The sequence below is a fragment of the Aquarana catesbeiana genome, linkage group LG03, assembly GCF_042186555.1.
Source record: "Aquarana catesbeiana isolate 2022-GZ linkage group LG03, ASM4218655v1, whole genome shotgun sequence".
NCBI classification, from domain to species: Eukaryota; Metazoa; Chordata; class Amphibia; order Anura; family Ranidae; genus Aquarana; species Aquarana catesbeiana.
Window position 1 is genome coordinate 270390696 of NC_133326.1, and position 21323 is coordinate 270412018.

General features: G+C 44.7%; 1 protein-coding gene across 4 annotated transcripts in view; it reads right to left on the minus strand.

Annotated features, from left to right (window-relative positions):
- The window catches only part of CNOT2 (CCR4-NOT transcription complex subunit 2), a 141004-nt gene extending 121407 nt beyond the window's left edge, over positions 1 to 19597 (minus strand). Inside the window, exon 1 of one of the 4 annotated variants that reach the window (XM_073620052.1) lies at positions 19447 to 19596. In XM_073620052.1, coding sequence (XP_073476153.1) covers positions 19447 to 19521 — 75 coding nt within the window. In that variant the 5' untranslated portion in view covers positions 19522 to 19596. Of the gene's footprint in view, positions 1 to 18986; positions 19237 to 19369 lie in introns of those variants that run through there. The other 3 variants (XM_073620049.1, XM_073620051.1, XM_073620050.1) reach the window with 3 other exon arrangements.
- Positions 19598 to 21323: the final 1726 nt, after the last annotated feature.

Genomic DNA, 21323 nt, shown 5'->3' on the forward strand with positions numbered 1-21323 from the left:
GTAAGTATGTGGGATGGAGGTATTCAAGCCCCTGTACTAGACCTAGCCGTTTCTCGGTCCTCAATTGGAAATAAATGAGGGAAATAAATAAAAAAAAAACCATACACGCACTGAACACAAACCATGCAACGCATCAAAAACGCCCATGCAGAAATGCATCCAGAACTCAGAAATTGTGCTGTGAACCATCCAATAGTTTCTTCTAATTCCTGATGTACTGCAGCTGTTCTATCCTCTGGATTCAGCTGGTCCACTCAGTGCTAGTGAACATTTCTAGGGGGCAGTTCCTTTTTCTTCTTACAGAGCCCTATGGAGCTAACCGTGAATGCAAGTTCCCTGCTAGGGCTGTGTACATTAAAACACAAACCTACACCCTTCAAGGCATTCTAACCCAACTAAAGTTCCGCTGTCACAAACTGAGCGGGCAGGCTCTTTATTGCAGGGGAGACATGCAAGGTTTCTTCTGTAATAAAATACACCTACCTGCATGCTCACTGTCTTCTCCGGCATATAAACTGAGCATACACAGCTCAATTTAAATTGCCGCCATGGTCCCTGTGTGCTGGGATCAAGCAAGCCACTCCCCAGCTCTTACCTCCTCCCTTTTGACAGCTGCTCTCCCCTATTGCTTGGTCCACAGGGGGGCAGGACGCATCCAGGGAAGTGGTGTTGAGGGATCTAGAGACATAACAAATGAGGACTTCGACCCTTTTCACACAGGGCATGTCCGTTTTGATGGATTCCGCTTGCTCAGCAGGGATCGATCCGTTGATGTCCGCTGAGCAGGCGGATGACAGGTCCGTCTCCACTCACTGTGCAGAGACGGACTTGCCAGAGCCCTGCTCTACTCTATGGGAGATCGGATGAAAACGGATCCGCCTGTCCGTTTTCATCCAATCACGGATGCAAAATAGGGTCTCCATTCATTTGGAATTGGCAGGCCGGATCGGATAGCGGCGAATATCAGAGGACATGTCACAGCTGAGATCTGTAGCTCCATAGAGGTGAATGGAGCATCCGATCAGGTCCGCCTGAAAAACAGACAGTCAGATCTGATCGGACAGCATGTGTGACAGGCCTTTAAAAAATTACTTGGGCACACACATGAATAAAATAATGTACTGGGGAGTGTTTGCCTGACCAATGTGAATAAATCAGTTAGAAATATAAAAAAAAAAAAAAAAAAAAAAAAAAAAAAACACCCCACCCCACACTTTGAGCACAGGTATCCCTGTAAAAGCTGGAAATCACTGTAGTCATTTCTGCTACTACAGCGATCACTGCTGTCTTCCATGTCCCATGCTGAGCAGCTTCCCTGCTGTATAAATGAGCACAGAAGGGAAGGGGGAGGGTGTCGCACACTGGGCACTTTGCAGAAGGGATTGAATTTTTTTAAAACATATGCATGGGTAAAACCAGTACAGGGGCGTACAGCCGTTCACCTCCATGACAAGCTATAAACCCACATGGAATTAGCAAGGGGTATTTGTTTGAGTATTGAGCGCAGATCTCAGTAGATATACATGAAAGAAAAAAAAAAAAAAAACGTATAGGTTTAAAACGAATATAATTGCTGATATTCATAGCAATGTAATATGCCGTTTATGAATCCAGAGCTCTTCATTAATCTTATGTGACTAAATAAAATGTCTAGAGAAAGAAAGGTGCACACACGCTAATCTATCACAACAAGGTTGTTTAAAGCGGGGTTCCACCCAAATTTTGAACATTATCTCTATGCATTCTCTTCCTTGCCTAGATGCTGACATGCTGTGTAAAAAAAAATTTAAATCGCCGTAATTACCTTTTTTTTTTCTAATTTTCTTAGCACTTCCTGGTTTTCCTCCCATGGGAGTAGGCATGTTTCTAGCCTCTCCCAGACCTCCCACAGTCCCCTGGGAGCTAGTCTCAGGCTTCCCAGCATGCATTGTGCAACAGCGTCATCACATCTCGGTGAATGCTGGGAGCACAGCATTCACCGCATCCAGGAAATACATGCTTGTGGGCTTCAAATGCCCACAATGAAGATGGAAACTGCCTTCAGTGAATTTTATAAGTTATTCTTTACAACAAAATCGGACACAGGCGGACTTATTACACAGAACATGTGAGTAGATAATCATGAGAAGAAAAGTTTGTGAATGAACTCCAAAAAAAAAAAAAAAAAAAAAACCACACACGATAGGTGGACCCCCACTTTAAGAGCCTTTAGATTACCCAGAGTGAATTCACTTATGACACATCCATATACAAAGCCTGTGTGCCTCTGTACCAAGATATTTACAAATCAGGAGCAATGCACATGTACTATAAAAAGATTCCAAACTGCAATAAAAAAAACAGCCCTAATGTACAGTACAGATAGAAACATATCAGAAAATAACATTTCAAAGTGCCTGAAATTCCCAGGATGTAAACACTGTCTTCCATATCAACACCGAGTAATGCTGCTTAGCTTATGACAAAGATAAAATGATGGCGTGAACACAAATCACTTGGGTTTCTTACAAAGAACTTTTCAGGATAAAAACATGGGAGCTGGCAGGCTCCACAATGTCACTTAGGCTGGGTTTCTCTGCATCCAATTTGCATTACAGGAGAGTGTGACCGGCTCTCAATGGAGCCTGTTCACACACCTCTGGGGTGGCCACTGTCCGCACTGGAAAAAAAAAAAAAAAAAGAAGAAGAAGGGGTCCTGTGCGCCTTTGGCTCTGTTTCAGGTCCGAATTCAGGCAACAATTTGCCCCTAAAAATGGAACACAGACGCAGAGGAACCCGTTGTGAGTCACAGCTAGTGTGAACCCAGCCTTAGCCTTCCTTTGCTACTTATCAAGTCACTGACCTGGAACAAGCATGTACATAACAGGTGTCATTACATGTCATGTCATATGCATAAGCTTTTTCCAGGTCAGCGACTTATTAACTATGTAAAGATGAGTAGCACCTTCAAACAAGTTAACAGAGGCATCTACCATGTGTCTAACCGGACAAGTTCACCTTAGAAAGCAGTGCTAACCACTGTCTGCATCCAAAATGTCCACATAACCAACTGAGGGCCCAGACAGGATTACCATAAGGCCCCTTGCACACTTGTACAACTTGTCCTGCGACTTGGGACTGCAAAGTCGCACGACAAGTCATTCCCCGTGTTTTCCAATGAGTATTATTCATATCTGTGCAACTTCAAAGTAGTCCCTGCACTACTTTGGTCCAACTTTGATGCAATTTGAGGTCCACAGACCTCATGTTTACACAGGCATTGTTTAAAAATCGCATCAAAATCACAGAAAAAAAAAAAAATAAATAATAATATCACACGACTTTCAGGTCGCACAAGTGTGAAAGGGGCGTAAGGCTGGGTTCACACTGATGCGGCCACAACTCACAGCAGGAGGTCTGGTGGGACCCTGCACACCAATTCAGGTACCAATTTTTTTTTTCCAGGCAAAAAACAGAGCCAAAGATGCACAGGACCCATCTCCAATGCAGACCGCGGATGCCTCGAGAGGTGTGTGAACCGGGTTCAATGAGAGCCAGTCACAGTCTCCTGTCATTCGAATTGGATGCGGGGCAAACCAGCATCCAATTCACAAAAGCGTAAACCCAGCCTAAAAGGCACTCAAATATGAAACAATTTACATTAAGTCCATCACATGTGTGGCAGCCACAATTAAAAAAAAAAAAAAAAAAAAATTCTTCAGCTAAAGCACCCCTATTTTTTTTAGACCTAATTCACAGGGGTGTTGACTTGTAGACCATGAATGGGCCCATGTGTTTATGCAGCTTGAATCACAAGGTGCTGCACGCTTGTCCCAGCTTGACAGCCGGCGAGCACCTCCTGGCGGCTTAAGCCACTTAACCCCTTCCGGCTGTTGGTACGCATATATGTGGCCTCACTGGACTGGGTTCTTTCCTCTGGGGCCACATTTATGCGTACCTCTCTTTGTGCCGAGAGAGCGCTACACAGCGCTCCCAGCACAGAGCCCTGGGTCTCATACTAACGATCGGGACCTGGGATTCCCAGTTTTGGTTCACCTAACCAATGTGATAGCCAAATTGCAGGCTATCACAGTGATCAGCCACTGTGTGCCTGCCCCTGCAATTACTTCCTCTGGAAGGTATGCTGTATATTCTTCCTGGAGGGAGATTAATTAAATTAAAAAAAAAAAAAAAAAAAAAAAAAAAGGGAATGGAGATGGATCAAGGTTAGAGCTAAGGAAGTGCCAGGGTCAAATGTCAAGGCAAGGGTTAAAAGGTCAAGGTATGTATATACAGGATTTTTTTGTAAATTGGTATCAATGTCAGTTAGTGTCAGTGTGTTTCAGGTAGAATGAAAAAAAAAAAAAAAAAAATTTACACCATTGCTTTGGGGTCCCATGGGTACAAACAACAAATAAAACACAAAAGAACCATAACCACTAATTAAAAGGACTTTGACGGTACTATTGAAATTAAATATCAAGAATTTTAATTGTACAATGGTTAAAATCATCTCAATGATATGTAAATACATAACACAAAATTGTAGGAAAAATTTCCCAGGGGATAAAGTGGAACATTTATCATCACCCTACTGCAGATGGGTGGGAATTGGCTTGCTGTGACTTCACTTCAACGCAGGTGCCTGCTTCTTTAGGAAAATAGGGCTACACTGAAAGTTCTGAGAAATTGTAAATAGAAATAACAATGGTCATTTTACAATCAGCTGTCACCAACTCACCCAGTCTATGGAGTAGTCAACATGGGTATACTCCGAGTTCGCCATAACCAAATATAGTCACAGTAAGTGTTCAAATGAACAATAATCTCATGTCTCTTGAATGCTTGTATAGTAAAGGTTGTTCACTGAGTAAATAAGGTGGTTGAGCAGTGAGGAGTGGTGGAAGGAAGAGACCCTCATGTCACTGCCTCCATCTTGCAGTGGGGATAGCCCTATTTTCCTGAAGAAGCGGTCTTTTTGTACCCGTGAAATGTACCTGCGTTAAAGTGAAGTTACCACGAGCCAATCACCAGCCAGCAGCAGTAGGGTGATGATAAATGTACAACATCACAGGGAAATTTTTCCTACAATTGTGTTATGTATTTACAATGGCATGCAATGCCAAGCTGCTGCTAACAAAGCAAACAGAATATTGCCATGCAATAAAAAGGGGATCAACGATAATTCTCCCACTCTATAAGACTCTGGTCCGGCTGCACCTGGAGTATGCTGTCCAGTTCTGGGCACCAGTCCTCAGGAAGGTACTAGAAATGGAGCGAGTACAAAGAAGGGCAACAAAGCTAATAAAGGGTCTGGAGGATATTCGTTATGAGGAAAGGTTGCGAGCACTGAACTTATTCTCTCTGGAGAAGAGACGCTTGAGAGGGGATATGATTTCAATATACAAATACTGTACTGGTGACCCCACAATAGAAATAAAAAACGTTTCCGTGGAAGGGAGTTTAACAAGACTTGTGGCCACTTATTAAAATTAGAAGAAAAGAGGTTTAACCTTAAAACTACATAGAGGGTTCTTTACTATAAGAGCGGAAGGATGTGTAATTCCCTTCCACAGGCGGTGGTCTCAGCGGGGGCATCGATAGTTTCAAGAAACTATTAGATAAGCACCTGAACGACCACAACATACAAGGATATACAATGTAATACTGACATATAATCACACACATAGGTTGGACTTGATGGACTTGTGTCTTTTTTCAACCTCACCTACTTTGTAACATGGTTTTTCTATGTTATGGAGATGATTTTAACCTTTGTACAATTAAAATTCTTGATATTTTATTTCAATAATACCGTCAAAGTCCTTTAATTAGTGGTTAGTGTTCTTTTTGTGTATGATATACCGGTAATTAGGATGTGGTACTGGACAAATACTATGTCCATTTAGAGGGATCTCCCTAGTGGCCCCCTTCCCTAATCTTTGGTTTCAGTAACAAAATAACATATTTGTTCTCCCTGCGATATTCAGGCAGAGAATTTATTTTGGTGGTTAATTATGGTAATAGCAGGAAATATACAAAATTGTTTGTAAAAAATGTTTAGTTTTTTTTGTTTGCTTTTTTGTGCAACGTTTCAAACAAACACAACAACCCCACACGATATCCGTTACCATTTACCACCAAAAGTAAGGCCTAGCACACACTAGTAGTTTTTTTTGTTCCATTAAACCCAGCAGGGCCGAAAAAAAAAAAAAAAAAAAAAAAACCTGACAGGAGGAGCCGCTGTACTAACTAGTTAGTACAGCAATCTCCCCTGCTGTTCTATTGTGTTCTGACAGGAGGGACGGCCCCCACCAGAACATGCCAGTCAGCATTCTAAGTCATTGGCTGAGAGCACCGATCAGGAGACGATCGGCAGACCTTTTTCAATCATGCCCCTTCAATGGACAAAGGCCAGTACACAAGGGCTGAGCGTCGGCCAGTTTCTATTGAACTGGCCGATGCCCCCCAACAGTCGGCCCATGTGTACCAGGCTTAGGTCCAATTTGTCCTGAAAAAAAAGGCTATAAATTTAACTGGATACAAAAAGTAGTTGTGATATGTACAGATTTGCTAACATGTCAAAGTTGCAAAATTGTGTTCAGACGTTCACTTTACCCTCAGGCACTGAGGGGGTTAAACACAGCCCATTCACAGATTACTGATCTCATCTCCCAAATGAATTAGGCCTCTAGGCAGCAGCATGTGCCTTTTATACAGCAAACAACATTTACTTAGGGCTGGAACGTCAGGTGAGGGGGACAGATATGGCATTTTAAGTAAAGGGCCCTTTAACGCAGGTCCGCCTGTCAGTCCAATTAGTCGGACCCAATCTGACCCTCTAGTCTCCTCTATGGAGTGACAGGTATCAATGGACATGTCTGTTGACACTCGACATCAAATCCACTAAACAAAAACGGATGGGGATCTGTTCCCCATCCGTCTGGTGGATCGGATCAGATGGCAGTCGGGTGTAAAACAGACCGTTTACATCCAACCACCCAAAGAGGACAGCAGGCTATGTCTGTCTGCTCTGGATAAGCAGAGTGGAGTGGACACAGACCTGTCATCCGCTTGCTCAGCGGACAGATTCCCTGCCGAGCAGGTGGACTCCAACGAAGCCTGCCCTGTGTGGAAGGAGCCGAATGGCCCATACACGATGGAGAAGAAAATAAATAAATAAACCTGACGACAGATCGTCAGTTTTTTTTTTAATGCTAGTCACATATCAAAAATGGAGTTTACTAAAATTCTCATACGACAGAAAGAAAGGAAAAAAAAAAAAATTAAAAAAATTGGAAGTAATGTGTTTCAGTGTATTTGTATTGTGTTTTCGGACGACAACTGTACTGATTAAACGAAAATCCCATCGGATAAACTGTCTTGATCAGCTCTCGAAAGCTCTGTACTAAAGATCCAATTATCACGTCGTAAGCGGCATTTTTCAGATCGTGTGTACGGGCCATAACTGTGCGATTTCCTGAAAAATCGACTTTGTAAACATATTTGAAGAGGCACACATTAGGTCTCGGGTTCTCATTGGATCCAATGACATGGTAGCTGGGGGTGGGGGGGGTGGGGTCGGACAGAGTCCTCCTGTTTGTGTCAGTGAACGCAGCAGCACGACTCGGGAGCGTGCCCGCATGGAAAGCGGCTCTCCGTGGGGGCACGCGATAAAGAGGAGGAGCCAGGAGCGCCACGGGGGGACTGGGGCTGCTTTGTGCAAAACCCTTGCAGAGAGCAGGGAAGCTTGCTGGTTCCAGGCGTTTAGCATCATTATACCAAAATCGAGAACTCTAGGAGGATCTCAGAAACAAGGCTGTGGATGCTTCCGAGTCAGGTAATGCAGAAAAAAAAAAAAAAAAAACCACAACATTTGAAATCATTCAAATGTAAAGAAATAACACAGAAGTAGTGGAGATGTTAAATGACTCCTAATTATCCCAGGACTGGCCAGCCCATCAATCCAGCCCAAGAGCTGACTTCTTGATGCTAAAAAGTAGTCTTCAAAAACATCCAAATTTCATTGCAGGATCAGTAACATTTGCAACAGTTGGTGTCAATGTTTACACATGCGCATCTATAGTCAGAAAAAAACAGCACCAATTTACCCTGCATGGGACATGTGCCAAAAAAAAAAGCCTCTGCCGTTTCAAAGATTAGTGGAAAATGTCAGTTTGCCATTGAACATATAAAAAGGCAAAGAAAAGGCCTTCTGGAACAATGTGGTGAAAACTGATGAAAAATAGAATTATTTGGTCAGTAACAGTTGACACGTTTGGTGCAAAAAAACAGCATATGAAAAGAATAATTCTCAAACCAACTGTAAAGCATGGTGATAGAAATATTATGGTTTGGGGTTGCTTTACGGCTTTTGGGCCTGGGCTGCTTGTTTTCATTAGAGTCAACTATGAATTCTGCATCATATCAAAGTGACTTGAGGAGAACGGAGCCCACAATTGGAACCACAACTAGATCTTTCAACAGGATAATAATTCAAACTATACTAGCAAAGCTACAAGCATTGTCTCAAAACAAATGGATTATAGAATGGCACAGAAAAAGCTCTGAAAATCAACCCTATTCAAAAGGGTCAATGGCACATGTGGACAGTATGCAAAACGCCTACAAGAAATCAATTTTGCTAAAGAGGGTGTTCAGTCAGAATCGGTGACCTGTCCGATTAGTAAATGACAGTTCCGTCAGCTGCGCATGTGTTTCACCACTACCAGAACACCTGCACACAGAAGACGGCAGTGGACAATCTTTCTACACCCAGCTATGTCTGAACTTCAGAGTCATTTTAGCAATAAAGAGAGCGTATATAAATATATTATGGTGACATCAGTGATGCTGTTTTGATGTTACATTTCGAAAGAAGCTGGACACCAGCAGTAGGAAGGTGGCGGAGGCCATGCTGGTACACCCCACACTGCTCAGTGCTAAACTTTTAGGCTTTCAATATTAAACAAAACAGCATCACAGATGTCAACTCACTTTATTGCTAAAATTACTGTGAAATTCAAGACCTAGCTGGGTGTACTAGGATGTCCGCTGTCTTCTGACTGCAGGTGTTCTGTCAGATGAGCAAACCTTGTAGTGGTGAAACGCAATGCGCAGCCGACGGATGGTCACTTCTGTTACCCAATCCGACGGGTCGCCAATTAGGAACAGGGGCAATACCAGCCACTGAGGCCAAATGATTTCTTTTCCTTCAGTATATCATTACATCTATAGCTATTTTTTGTTGATTAATTTTTTTATTTTTTATTTTTTTTAAAAAAGAGGCTGCGTGTTTTTATTCAATAAACCATCAATAGGCACGGTTAGAATAAATATCTGCTTTCCTGTTCAAATATGTTCTATGGGGTGTGCTTACTTTTTCACTTGACTGCATTTATTTACATTGTTCTTCATAGCACCTCTTTAGCAAAAAAGTAAACATTTCAACTTGTTAGCTGTTTAAGAAGCAACACAATCAAAGTAATCGTATTGGGAGCAATAATCCCAGTAGGAAACCTCCAATTTTTAAATCTCCTTTCAGACTTGCTTGCATATCGTATATAAAGAACCATTATAAAACTTGATTAATGAGTCCATATCCTGCAGATAGTTGTTGGAAACAGTTTATGCAGCAGCCCAACACAGACAGCACAGAGGTGGATTCCTGCAAAACACATAATGAAGCGCCTTTAGTCGGGCAGATTTTAGAGCAGTTTCTCTTCTAAAATAAAAAAACCCCTTGATTTGCACCTTTATTTCAACTGGCAGGTCAACGAGTATCTGAAGTGCACTGTGCTGCAAAATGGTCACACCAAACAGCCCAGCAGCATAAGCTCCACTTTATTTTCTGTCACAGAAGAAACACGAAGGCTGCCACTGCCAACAATGCAAATTGCCTGGCTAACCCACTGATGTGTTTACTTTGATAGATCTAAACCACTGACCCTGAACAAATAGAGATGAGCCATGATAAATCATGATCTTCCACCAACTTTCTACTGCTTTGTGCATGTTCCACATCTCTGACTGAAGAAGTACCGTTCCATAGGCATGACTTGGCCAGGTAAACGGCACTTTCAAGTGGTGGTCAGCAAAGGCAGCCCTACCATTTCTTACATACTTTACATGCAACCAACAGAAGATTGGTGCTGAATACAAGTGGAGAGTGGCTTTTTTGGTAATCATAAATAGGAGCAAGCGAAGAGGTTCCCACTTACTGTAAGTCATGGGTGCTCAACCTGTGGCCCTCCAGCTGTTGCAGAACTACAAGTCCCATAACGCCTCTGACTTTAAGAGTCATGCTTGTAACCATCAGCCCTGCAATGCTTCATGGAACTTGTAGTTCTGCAACAGCTGGAGGGCCACACCCATGCTGTAAGTAAAGAGCACCTTTTCATGCAGAAAAAGTATCTACTTCAGTATAACCGCAACATAGAGAAACGTTACATATGAAGAAAATAGTGCACATGCCATTCAGCATTTAGCCAGAAGACTTTAAGGGGTTGCATCTTACTGCCTTCATATCAACTTAAAAACATAATTTTAATCCTTGTCTACATGCAATGCAAGAACCTACAGTACAGCCCTTTTCAACCTCATTAACATCATGGGGAACCTTTACAAAATTGCTATATCTACAGCTCACTGCACACTAGTGGGAACAGCAAGTTGAAATCGAAGAATAAAAAGCATAAGGAACGTGGCGTACTTTTTGACACCTAAATAGCCCATAGATTACTTGATTTTCTTTCCTTCCACCACAGGTGCCTTCTCAGCTTGCAGAACACATTGATTACTGCTACTGGCAGTAAATCAAATGTAAAAAAAAAAAAATATAAAATTATATCCTTCCCTGCTGAGCTGGCAAAACTTCAATCCAAGTATGGCCGGCCTTATGCCTGGTAAACACTACAAGATCCCCCCGCCTTCAACCCAGTGGGATGAAGGGGAAAAAACAAAAGAAACATGACAGCTCCGGTCGAGGACGCTGTACTAACCATCTGAAGTTAGTACAGCGATCTCCCCTGCTGAGCTGTTGTGTTCTGACAGGACGCTGCCGCCCCCACCAGAACACTCCGATCAGTGCTCTCTGCCATTGGCTAAAAGTGCTAATAGGGAGGTGGTTGGCTATTGGTTTTCCAGCATGCTCAGCCTGCTTCTGTCAGAGACTGACCGACATACACACGGGCCAAACATCGGCCAGCTTTTATAGAATCGGCCAATGTCTCCCGACATTCGGTTCATATGTACGGGGATTTACTCTGTATGAAAATGATTTTAAGTAATAGTAATGAAGTTAAATAAAGGGCTAGAAAAGAAGCAGACAGTGAAAACTGTAATGTTCCCTTATATAAGTGGTCATTTGAGTGCCCCCTTATGCTGATCATCAGTGAAATGCGCTTTTAAAAAAATAAATTGGCGGTCATTGGGACAAGTGCCCCTCGGTGTGACGTCACAGACTTTCACAACCTCTAACACTTATCGGTCTTGCTATATTTCAACACTTCGCTATTTGCAATGACTACCATAGATCTCAACCATCCAAAAAGATGAAATGATCCCAAACAGAAAAAAAAAAACCCTGCAGGACAATAGAATAAGGAGCTAGTATGCACATTATGAAATACTTACCTTAGAACGAAACCCCCTCAGCGGCGCCCGGTTACTGCTGATGGGGCCGACATGTTCCCTCAGCATTTCTTCCAGGTTCATGGGCTCAGTCGCGAGTGGCCGGAGCCGTGATAAGGTCACTCCTGCACCTGCATGTAGGAGCCCTCCATTCCGGCACGCTACACTGGACCTTCAACGTGTATGCGCCGCTGACGTCAGCAGCTGCATGCAGGGTGAAGACCTCTTAAACCGTGCAGGTTTAGGAGATATTACATTTTACCAACAGGTAAGCCTTATTATAGGCTTACCTGTAGGTAACAAAAAAATAAATAAAATCACCAAGCAGACAATACAACCGCTTTAACGTGTGGCAAAAAGGAGACGATTTTCAGGAAGCATAACAATCAGGTTCAATTCACAAAATTATCTAACAAATTTTATCAATTCACTGGATTAGAAAGTTTCTTGTGCCATACCTACAGAGAAAGATATGGCCACATGTACACTAGGCGTTTAGCCTGTATGCGGCCACACCAAGAGTAGTGTGCCTGGCAGGCACAGCTGCAGCATATAGCCCTGTTGTCTGCAGTCTGTCAAAATCTAGGCTGAATAATATATTCAAGTGGTACTAGCATTTAAGGCCCTATGCATTCAGGGACGAATTTGGCCATACCATAAAAGCTACATTTGGAAAGGAGTCAACAAGGCCTATGATGAAAAGGTACACCATTCCTACTGTGAAACACGGAGGTGGATAGCTGATGTTTTGGGGGATGTGTGAGCTAAAAAGGCACAGGACATTTGGTCAAAATTGATGGCAATATGAATGCAGTATGTTATCAAAAAATACTGGAGGAGCATAAGAAGCTACGTATGGGACGTACTTGGACATTCCAACATGACAATGATCCAAAACACAAGGCCAAGTCGACCTGTCATTGGCTACAGCAGAATACAGTGAAGGTTCTGGAGTGGCCATCTCAGTCTCCTGACCTCAGTATCATTGAGCCACCCTGGGGAGATCTCAAACGTGCAGCTCATGCAAGACAGCCCAAGAATTTACAGAAACTGGAGGCTTTTTGCACAGAGGAATGGGCAGCTTTATGGGCTCTACAGAGCCTGATCCACAAATACCACAAAAGACTTCAAGCTGTCACTGATGTTAAAGGGGACAATACACAGTATTAAAGTGATTGTAAACCCTCTTTTTTTTTTTTTTTTATAACAAACACATGTCACACTTACCTCCACTGTGCAGTTCGTTTTGCAGTGCGGCCCTAACCCTCCTCGCCTGGGATCCCTCAATGGTGCCCGTGGCTCCTCCTCGCATCGGTAAACACCCCTAGGAGAAGTGCTCTCCCAAGGGGTTACCTTGCAGGCGCACTCCCGAGTCCAGCATTTGCGTGCATAGACACAGAATGCTGGACTCGGCCGCGTGTCATTGGATTTGATTGACATTGACAGCAGCGGGAGCCAATGGCTGTGCTGCTATCAACCTATCCAATCAAGAGCCGAGAACCCCAGGGAAAGAGGTAGAGAGCGTACGGGCTCAGGTGAGAAAAAAAAAAAAAAAAAAAAATATATATAGGATGCATGAAGGTGGAAAAAAAAAAAAAAAAAAAAAAAAAAAAAAGGACTTTAAGAACTGGGGTATGTAAACTTTTGATCAGAGTCATTTGGATAGTTTCTGTTGCGATTATGATTTAAAAAGAGCAAACACAGTTGTTTAATAAATGGCTTCAGCCAAACACTAACCATGAGTGAAAGAAATGTTTTTGTGTTATCATTCATATTCTCTGAAAGATGGCCAAGAAATCATAAATTCTGCCAGGGTATGTAAACTTATGAGCACAACCGTAGCCTTAGCTACATACAGGTTATACCGCACATTCGGCGGCCTCACGTTAGTGCGGGATATCATTTGTTTGGGCCAGCGTGGCCCAAACGAACTATGTCAAAAGTGTATGAAAAGCTTTAAGTCACATAGAGACAGACTTGCACAATGGGAGAAATATTGCTGGGAATTTAAATTTTGTATGAAGGAAACAAATAAAAAAGGGGGTGGGCGGGGGAAGAAGGATTTCAAAGGGTTGGCTTATGATTAGACAAACTAAATGATCCCCTTCTATAGTCCTCTGCTGGTGCCAGGTATCACTGCTTATGGAATAGGGTCATCAAACCTACACAACTATCATCAATATCTCCAGCAACTGATGTTGTAGATATTTGTTACTTGATGAAATAACACATCATAAGGGCCAAAAGGTTTAAAAAAATTAAATAAAAAAAAAAAAAAAAGGGGACAAAAATTTGTTTTAGTAAGCAACAAACTTTGGCCCACAAATATCTTAAAATTGGATGTAAAATTAAAAGCAGCAGCTCAAATAAGCGGGATAATAAAAAAAAAAAAAAACAAACGACAACAGCATATATTCTGGGGACACAAGTAACACCAGGATGACGGGTAAAAGAAGTATGGGTTTTTTTTTTGTTTTTTTTTTTTTTATTAAAGATTTATACTTACCTAGGTGGATGCAGCATCAGATCGATGCTGCATCTGTCCCCCACCGTCCCTGCACTGAGAACCGAACATCGTCGATGGCTTGGTTTTCACAGATCCCTGAACGGAGAGCTGCTGACCGTCCGTGTCTCTCCTCTCTGCTTCTCCACGCTCATTGGAGCGCTGGAGCTGTGGAGGGGCGGGGAGCGGCCATCTCAGAGGCTCGCTGAGACTGCCATCAATCAAGGCAGCTGGCGGATCCAGACCTGGGAAGCCGGGATGACGTGGTGCCTCGACTGATAGCAGTGATGTCAGCGGAGAGCGGACTTGAGACCGATCTCTGCTGAAAACGGGTCACAGGAGTGCAAAACGAATTGCCCTCATGTGACCCAGAGGAGAAGCCCAGCCTAAAAACCTCAGGCTGGACCTCTCCTTTAAGCCCTTGGATTGTAACTTTGACCTATAGGTAAGCCAAGAATAAGGTTTACGTATAGGTAGTGGAATTATCTCCTAAATGTGCACCGTTTAGGAGATATTTGCTGTATACTGCGCCAATGATGTCAGCGGCGCATGTGCTGTGAAGGAACGGCCCTCTGTGCCGTTTCTTCACTCGCTAGTGTCGTGATTGATGGCTCCCGCACGCAAGCAAGGGAGTGACATCACACGGCTCCGGCCAGTCACAGAGCCAGAGTCCACAGCCCCGGAAGGAAGAGCAGGGAGCAGCAGCAGGGACAGCGTGGGCTTCCTTTGCAGGCAAGTGGCACATGGTACATAATGGGCTAGTATGCGATGCATACTAACCCATTATGCTTTTACTTTGCAGGGGAACAAAGAAAGCAAAACTAATTAGGGTTTATTTCCTCTTTAAATGATATAATCCAATATGACACAATGACAGCAGGATCATTTATGAAACAATTCATGCAACACAACTTAGATGCAGATAAAAGATAGTTTGGTCTGCTGCAGAGGAATTAAAAAAAAGGAATTCCAAGCCAATATAATGTAGTGGTAGGCAAAATTCTCCCTTGTATCTAAATTAGAGAAAAACAGCAGATGCCATGTACACAAGAGATACAATGATAAAATAATAGATTTCTTCTAAAAGTAAATTTGACAAAATGTATAACCAATCACCATTAGATTAAAGCAGAGCTCCACCGAAAAGGGAACGTTCCACTCGTCCACGCTCCTCTTGAAGAATTGGCACTTTTGAGGAGGAGGGAGAGTGGGTACCCGATTATGACAGGTACCCACTCCGACTGCTTAGGCGACCAAAGCTTCCACCCAAAGGGCTGGAGGAGGGAAGACCTGGCACAGCATCATTGGGAGCGGGGCTGCAAGAACCTGGAAAAGACAGCCAGCTCCCAATAATACTAGAAGAGGAGATGTAGACCTGATGAGTGGCAGATTACACCAGAGCAGTGCTGGATTCCCCGGGCAGAGAAGTATGTTCATTGAAGAAAGAAAGCTGAGAAAGACTGGGGGAAAAAATAAAACAGAAAAACAAAAAACACACACAGGAGAGAGTGAAGTGCTTCCTAACATGTCATTTCACAAAACAAAAAAAACAAAAAAACCTGCTCTATATAATCATACTGCACAGAGCAGTACCTTACCTCCCCCCCTTCTTCCGGGTGCCCCCTTAACAAGCCATGTGTTAAGAGGGCATTTGTGCATGGATGCTCCAGAGACGGGCTGCGTGCATCCATAGACATACGCATAGTCAGTAAGCCATGCTCTCTTATTTACAGGAATTTGTTTGACAGCAGGGGAAGCCTATGGCTCCCACTGGCCTTAGAATCTCCTATGAGACCTGGAAGTGGAGCAGCGGTGTAACAGTCAGTACAGCAGTGACAGGTGTCAGGTAAGTGTTTAGGGATGGGTAGAATAAGCAAGGAAAGTTCTTTACTTTAAAGCGGTTGAAAACCTCAGATACGAAAAATGACGACAGCATATCCCTCTATAGCAGTGATGGCGAACCTTGGCACCCCACGTTTTGGAACTACATTTCCCATGATGCTCAGCTACACTGCAGAGTGCATGAGAATAATGAATAACCTCTGACAAGTTTTGTGACATGGGAGGGTGCTCCAGCTGATTGACAGCCTCAGCACTGTTCCGGTGTGAAAGGGGGTGGGATCCCTTCCCTCCAGTCAGCTTTCTGAGCTCTGCAGAGTAACTTAGTGTCTCTTCCCCCTTTTTTCTGAACGCTTGTAACAGCTTTGTAAAGTTAGCACTTTGAACAGATTTATAAAAAGACTGCAGATAAACAGGTACAACTTACACAGAGATGAAACGCATCCTCCTACATATCTCCTGAGACCAGTCACTTCACTGGGTCTATGGAAATACTTAAACTGCTTTAAAACACAAAATGCGTTAAAGTGATTGTAAAGCCTTAAAGCGGAGTTCCTCCTAAAAGTGGAACTTCCGCTATTCTGCTCCCCCCCCTCTGGTGACACGTTTGGCACCTTTTGGGAGGAGCGGTTACCTGTGTTTGACAGATACCTTGTCCCCACTTCCGTCTGACCTCGCCGCGGACCCCCCTCCTTTCCCTGCTGGGAGCTCCTTTCCCAGTAAGGGAGCACTTTGTGCATGCGCAGTAGAGACCTGGCTGTGAAGCCGCAAGGCTTCACTGCCGGGTTTGCTTACCGGCAATGGCAGCACATGACAGCCAGTGGAAACATAGGCTGGGGTGCTGACATCACTGGACGCCAGGACAGGCAAGTGTCCTAATATTGAAAGTCAGCAGCTACAGTATGTGTAGCCGCCAATTTAATTTTTGGAGGGGTGAGAGGAACACCGCTTTAAAGTTTTTCACCTTAATGCATTCTATGTATTAAGGTGAAAAACCTTTTGTGCTGCACAGCTGTCCCCCCAGACCCCCCCCCCCCCCCCACACACACACACACACACACACACACACACACACACACACACACCTTTCCTTACCCGAGTCCATTCAATCCAGCGATGTGCATGAGTGCAGCGGCTCCTGCTGCTGTCAATCAAATTCGGTGACGTGGGAGTAGAGGGGGTGGGACCAAGTCTCACTGTCATTGGACGCAGAAGCGGGACTCAGAAGCGAGAATGCACGGGTGCCCCCAAGGCTTTTCCTTCGGGCACCCAATGAAGAGAAGGGGCCTGGAGCACTGGCTGGGGATCCCATAAGAAAAGGATCGGGGCTGCTCTGTGCAAAACCACTGCACAGAGCAGGTAAGTCTAACATTTTTTTTTTTTAATAAAAATAACACAAGAAAAAAAGCTTTTCAACCACTTTAAAAGATAAAAAACATTTTGAATTTAAAACCACTTGAGTTGTATGGATGCAGAGGGGAGGTGGCTGCAAAGAATCTGTGGGAAATCAGCAATACAAGAGAAAAAAAAAAAAAAAAAAGTATAATGAAAAAAGTTTTCCCAATAATTCTACTTTAGGGTGGATATAGATGACTTTTTTTTCACCCACTGTCTGATCAAAAAAAAAAAAAAAATTATTGAATTTCTCCACCCATACAAGGGTGGAGGAATCCTCCGTACTGAGACATTGCATTCTGACAGCGGAACTCCTTCGCAATTAAGGATGAGCTCCGGCGTGTTCACACAGCCCACATGCAGAGCCGACCAGGAAGTCGGCGCTGCGCTAATCACAGGCTGCGAGACATTGTCCCAATGTGCGGCTGCAGAGAGCGGTTAATGTCTCACTGCCTGTGATCAGGAAATCTGCGCTGCGCTAATCACAGGCAGTGAGACATTTCCCGATCTCTGCAGCCGCACATTGGGACAATGTCTCACGGCCTGTGATTAGAGCAGCGCCGACTTCCTGGCGGGCTCTGCACATGGGCTGTGTGAACATGCCGGAGCTCATACTTATGCGCAATCATAATACAGTGGTCAGCGCCTGCAGCTGCCAATCAGGAAACATTTTCCAAATTTCCCATTCAACAAAAGTTGATCTATCGACTTTCGTCAAACAGGACTGGCCATAGATAGATCGGCCGGTTCAGCAGAGACCGACCAAACTTTGATCCACCTATGGCCAGCTTGGGTTCAGACCAGTCCAACATTCCCATTCAACAAAAGTTGATCTAACGATCAACTTCTGTCAAACAGGACTGGCCATAGATAGAAATTTGGTAGGTCTCTGCTGAACCGTCCGAACCTTGATCCATCTATAGGTCCCATCAAATCAACACCCAATCAGCAAACTATCAGTTAAGGTACATTAACAAAAGCAACCCGATTATACATATGTCCTAAAATCAGCGGAATAGTGGCCAGGCCATGTTGCGGTCGCTCTCAGACAATAACATAAGAAATCACAGAAGAGCCCTGACATTACACAGCATTGTCTATCCATACAGCCCCTGTGATCATCATATAAAGGAGCTGCTACCTGGAGAAGTACCATCAGCTCAGCACTGACAGTCCTGCAGGCCATTGCCATTCATCCTGCAGAGCAGTGTGCTTCCACAGATGGCCTACACAATGCTTTGTGCCAATAGCAATGCCAGCAGAAGCTGCCTGGCCACTGAGGTGGTGACAGCTGAGCCTCCTCCCAGGAAAGGCCGGTGTCTGGTCGTGGCCTGTCACTCCAAGGCCTGCACCGAGCCTGCGCCCTGGCCTGACGGCTCTCCCCCCGGCTCCTCACACCTCAGGCCAGCATCTCCCCTACACCTCCCCGCCGCTCTCCTCTCCTCCTCCATCCCCTTCTCCATTCCCCGGCTAAAAGCAGACAAAAGCGGTATCGGCGGCCGCCCCGGGCCCTCCTCTCTTCCCCCCGGCCGCCCAGACTCCGTTCTCGCCGCCGCAGGCCTTGCCCTGCAGAGGAGAGAGTCAGGGCGACCGGGGACGGGGATTCCGGGGGACGGGTCACCCCAATAAAAACACTCACCGCATGAATTTTCTTGTCTCGCAGAAGCAAGATGGCTGTGTTTCCAACCCGGAGGATGCTGGGTGGGTGACCTTTCCCCTCTGACCCACCGCCGTGACCCCCCCCTCTGCTTTCCCTCTCCTCCCTCCCTGACAACGGCAGCTGGTAACCAGGAAGCGGCTAGGGGGGCCTAGAGGCCTGCTTGTCCGGGTACGGCGCTCTCCGGTGTTCCCCTGTGTGTGTGAGCGCGCCGGGGGGGAAGAGGAGGAGGAAGAGGGGGGAGGAAGCTGCTGCGGCTGTTTTGGCGGCTTCATTCACATCCCAGGCCGGAGGGAGGAAGCTCGATGTCTGTGAAAAGATGTCCTGTACAAGCAGCTATGTTCTCTCCCTGTGCCCATACATACCTTCTCATTCCGGGACCTTCACCCTGGACTGCCACTGCTTCACAAATAACACATCTCCATACCTTGGCAAAACTTACACTAGGTGCCAGGCAGGCTCTGCTTCCATTTCCATCCCCAGCTTCCTGAGTAATCTGCAATGCAGGAAACAGCATGTGCAAGTTCAAATGGCTTCCCCCATAGACTACCAACAACTTCCATACTCAATGCCAAGTGGATCTTCAGCTGCTTCAGTGACTTTCCAAAAGGTTTCTATTCTTGTTAATGCCCCTTTCACACTGAGGTGGTTTTTAGGCATTTTAGCGCTAGAAATAGCCTTTAAATAGCAGCTGAAAACCGCCTCCCATTCATTTCAGTGCGTTTATTCACACTGGGGCGGTGCACTTGCGGGACGTTAGGAAAAGTCCTGCAAACAGCATGTTTGGGAGCGCTGTATTTAACACTCCTCAAACACCCTGCCCAGTGAAATGAATGGGAAGCACCGCAACACGTGCACTTTAGACCCCTTTTTTGTGGTTAAAAACGAGCAAACGTGTTTGGGAGCGCTGTATTTAGCACTCCCAAAACACCTTGCACAGTGAAATGAATGGGAAGCACCGCAACACGGGCACTTTAGACCCCTTTTTTGTGGTTAAAAACGAGCAAACATGTTGGGGAGCGCTGTATTTAGCACTCCCAAAACACCTTGCACAGTGAAATGAATGGGAAGCACCGCAACACGGGCACTTTAGACCCCTTTTTTGTGGTTAAAAACGAGCAAACATGTTGGGGAGCGCTGTATTTAGCACTCCCAAAACACCTTGCACAGTGAAATGAATGGGAAGCACCGCAACACGTGCACTTTAGACCCCTTTTTTGTGGTTAAAAACGAGCAAACATGTTGGGGAGCGCTGTATTTAGCACTCCCAAAACACCTTGCACAGTGAAATGAATGGGAAGCACCGCAACACGTGCACTTTAGACCCCTTTTTTGTGGTTAAAAACGAGCAAACATGTTGGGGAGCGCTGTATTTAGCACTCCCAAAACACCTTGCACAGTGAAATGAATGGGAAGCACCGCAACACGGGCACTTTAGACCCCTTTTTTGGGGTTAAAAGCACCGCAAAAACAAGCAACACTTTAGTGCTAACAGCCAAGCGCTGCAGTGTAAAAGTAGTTCTTTTTTTTTTTTTTTTTTTTTTTTTTTAAAGGGGGGTTTACATTTGTAAAATACCTTTCTGCCACGCGACCCCATGCTTGCAGCTTTCACATCTAGGTAAGAACTACGTCTCCCCCTTCCCGAAGCCATCCGATATCTCAAAGTCTAGGGATGAGCACAGGTTTGATTCAGCCCAAACCCAGCAGCACGCTGACTCTCCCACCAAATTGGGTGGCCAATCAGCTGCAGCCATATTAGATCAATGATGTTGCAAGCATCCCCCACCCCTTTGTTATGTGGGGGTGGGGAATGCCCTGGCCATGGCTGATTGGGTGTTGATTTGATGGGAGTGAAGGTTTGCTGCTGGGTTTGGTCTGAACCTAGAGCTGGCCATAGATAGATCAAGGATCGGATGGTTCGGCAGTGACCGAGCAAATTTCGATCCATCTATGGCCATTCCTGTTTAACAGAAGTTGATCATTAGGTCAGCTTTTGTTGAATGGTAATGTTGGAAAACCTTTCTTGATTGGCAGTTGCTGATCACTGTATTCTGACAGTGTAGGAGTTCCACTGTCAGAATACAATGTCTCAGTACAGAGCACAGGTTTGGTTCAGATCAAACCCAAAAGCACACTGACTCTCCCACCAAATTGGGCGTCCAATCAGCTGCAGCCATTTTAGATCAATGATGTTGCAAGCATCCACACCCCTTTGTTATGTGGGGGCGGGGAATGCCCTGGCCATGGCTGATTGGGTGTTGATTTGATGGGCGTGAAGGTTTGCTGCTGGGTTTGGTCTGAATCTAGAGCTGGCCATAG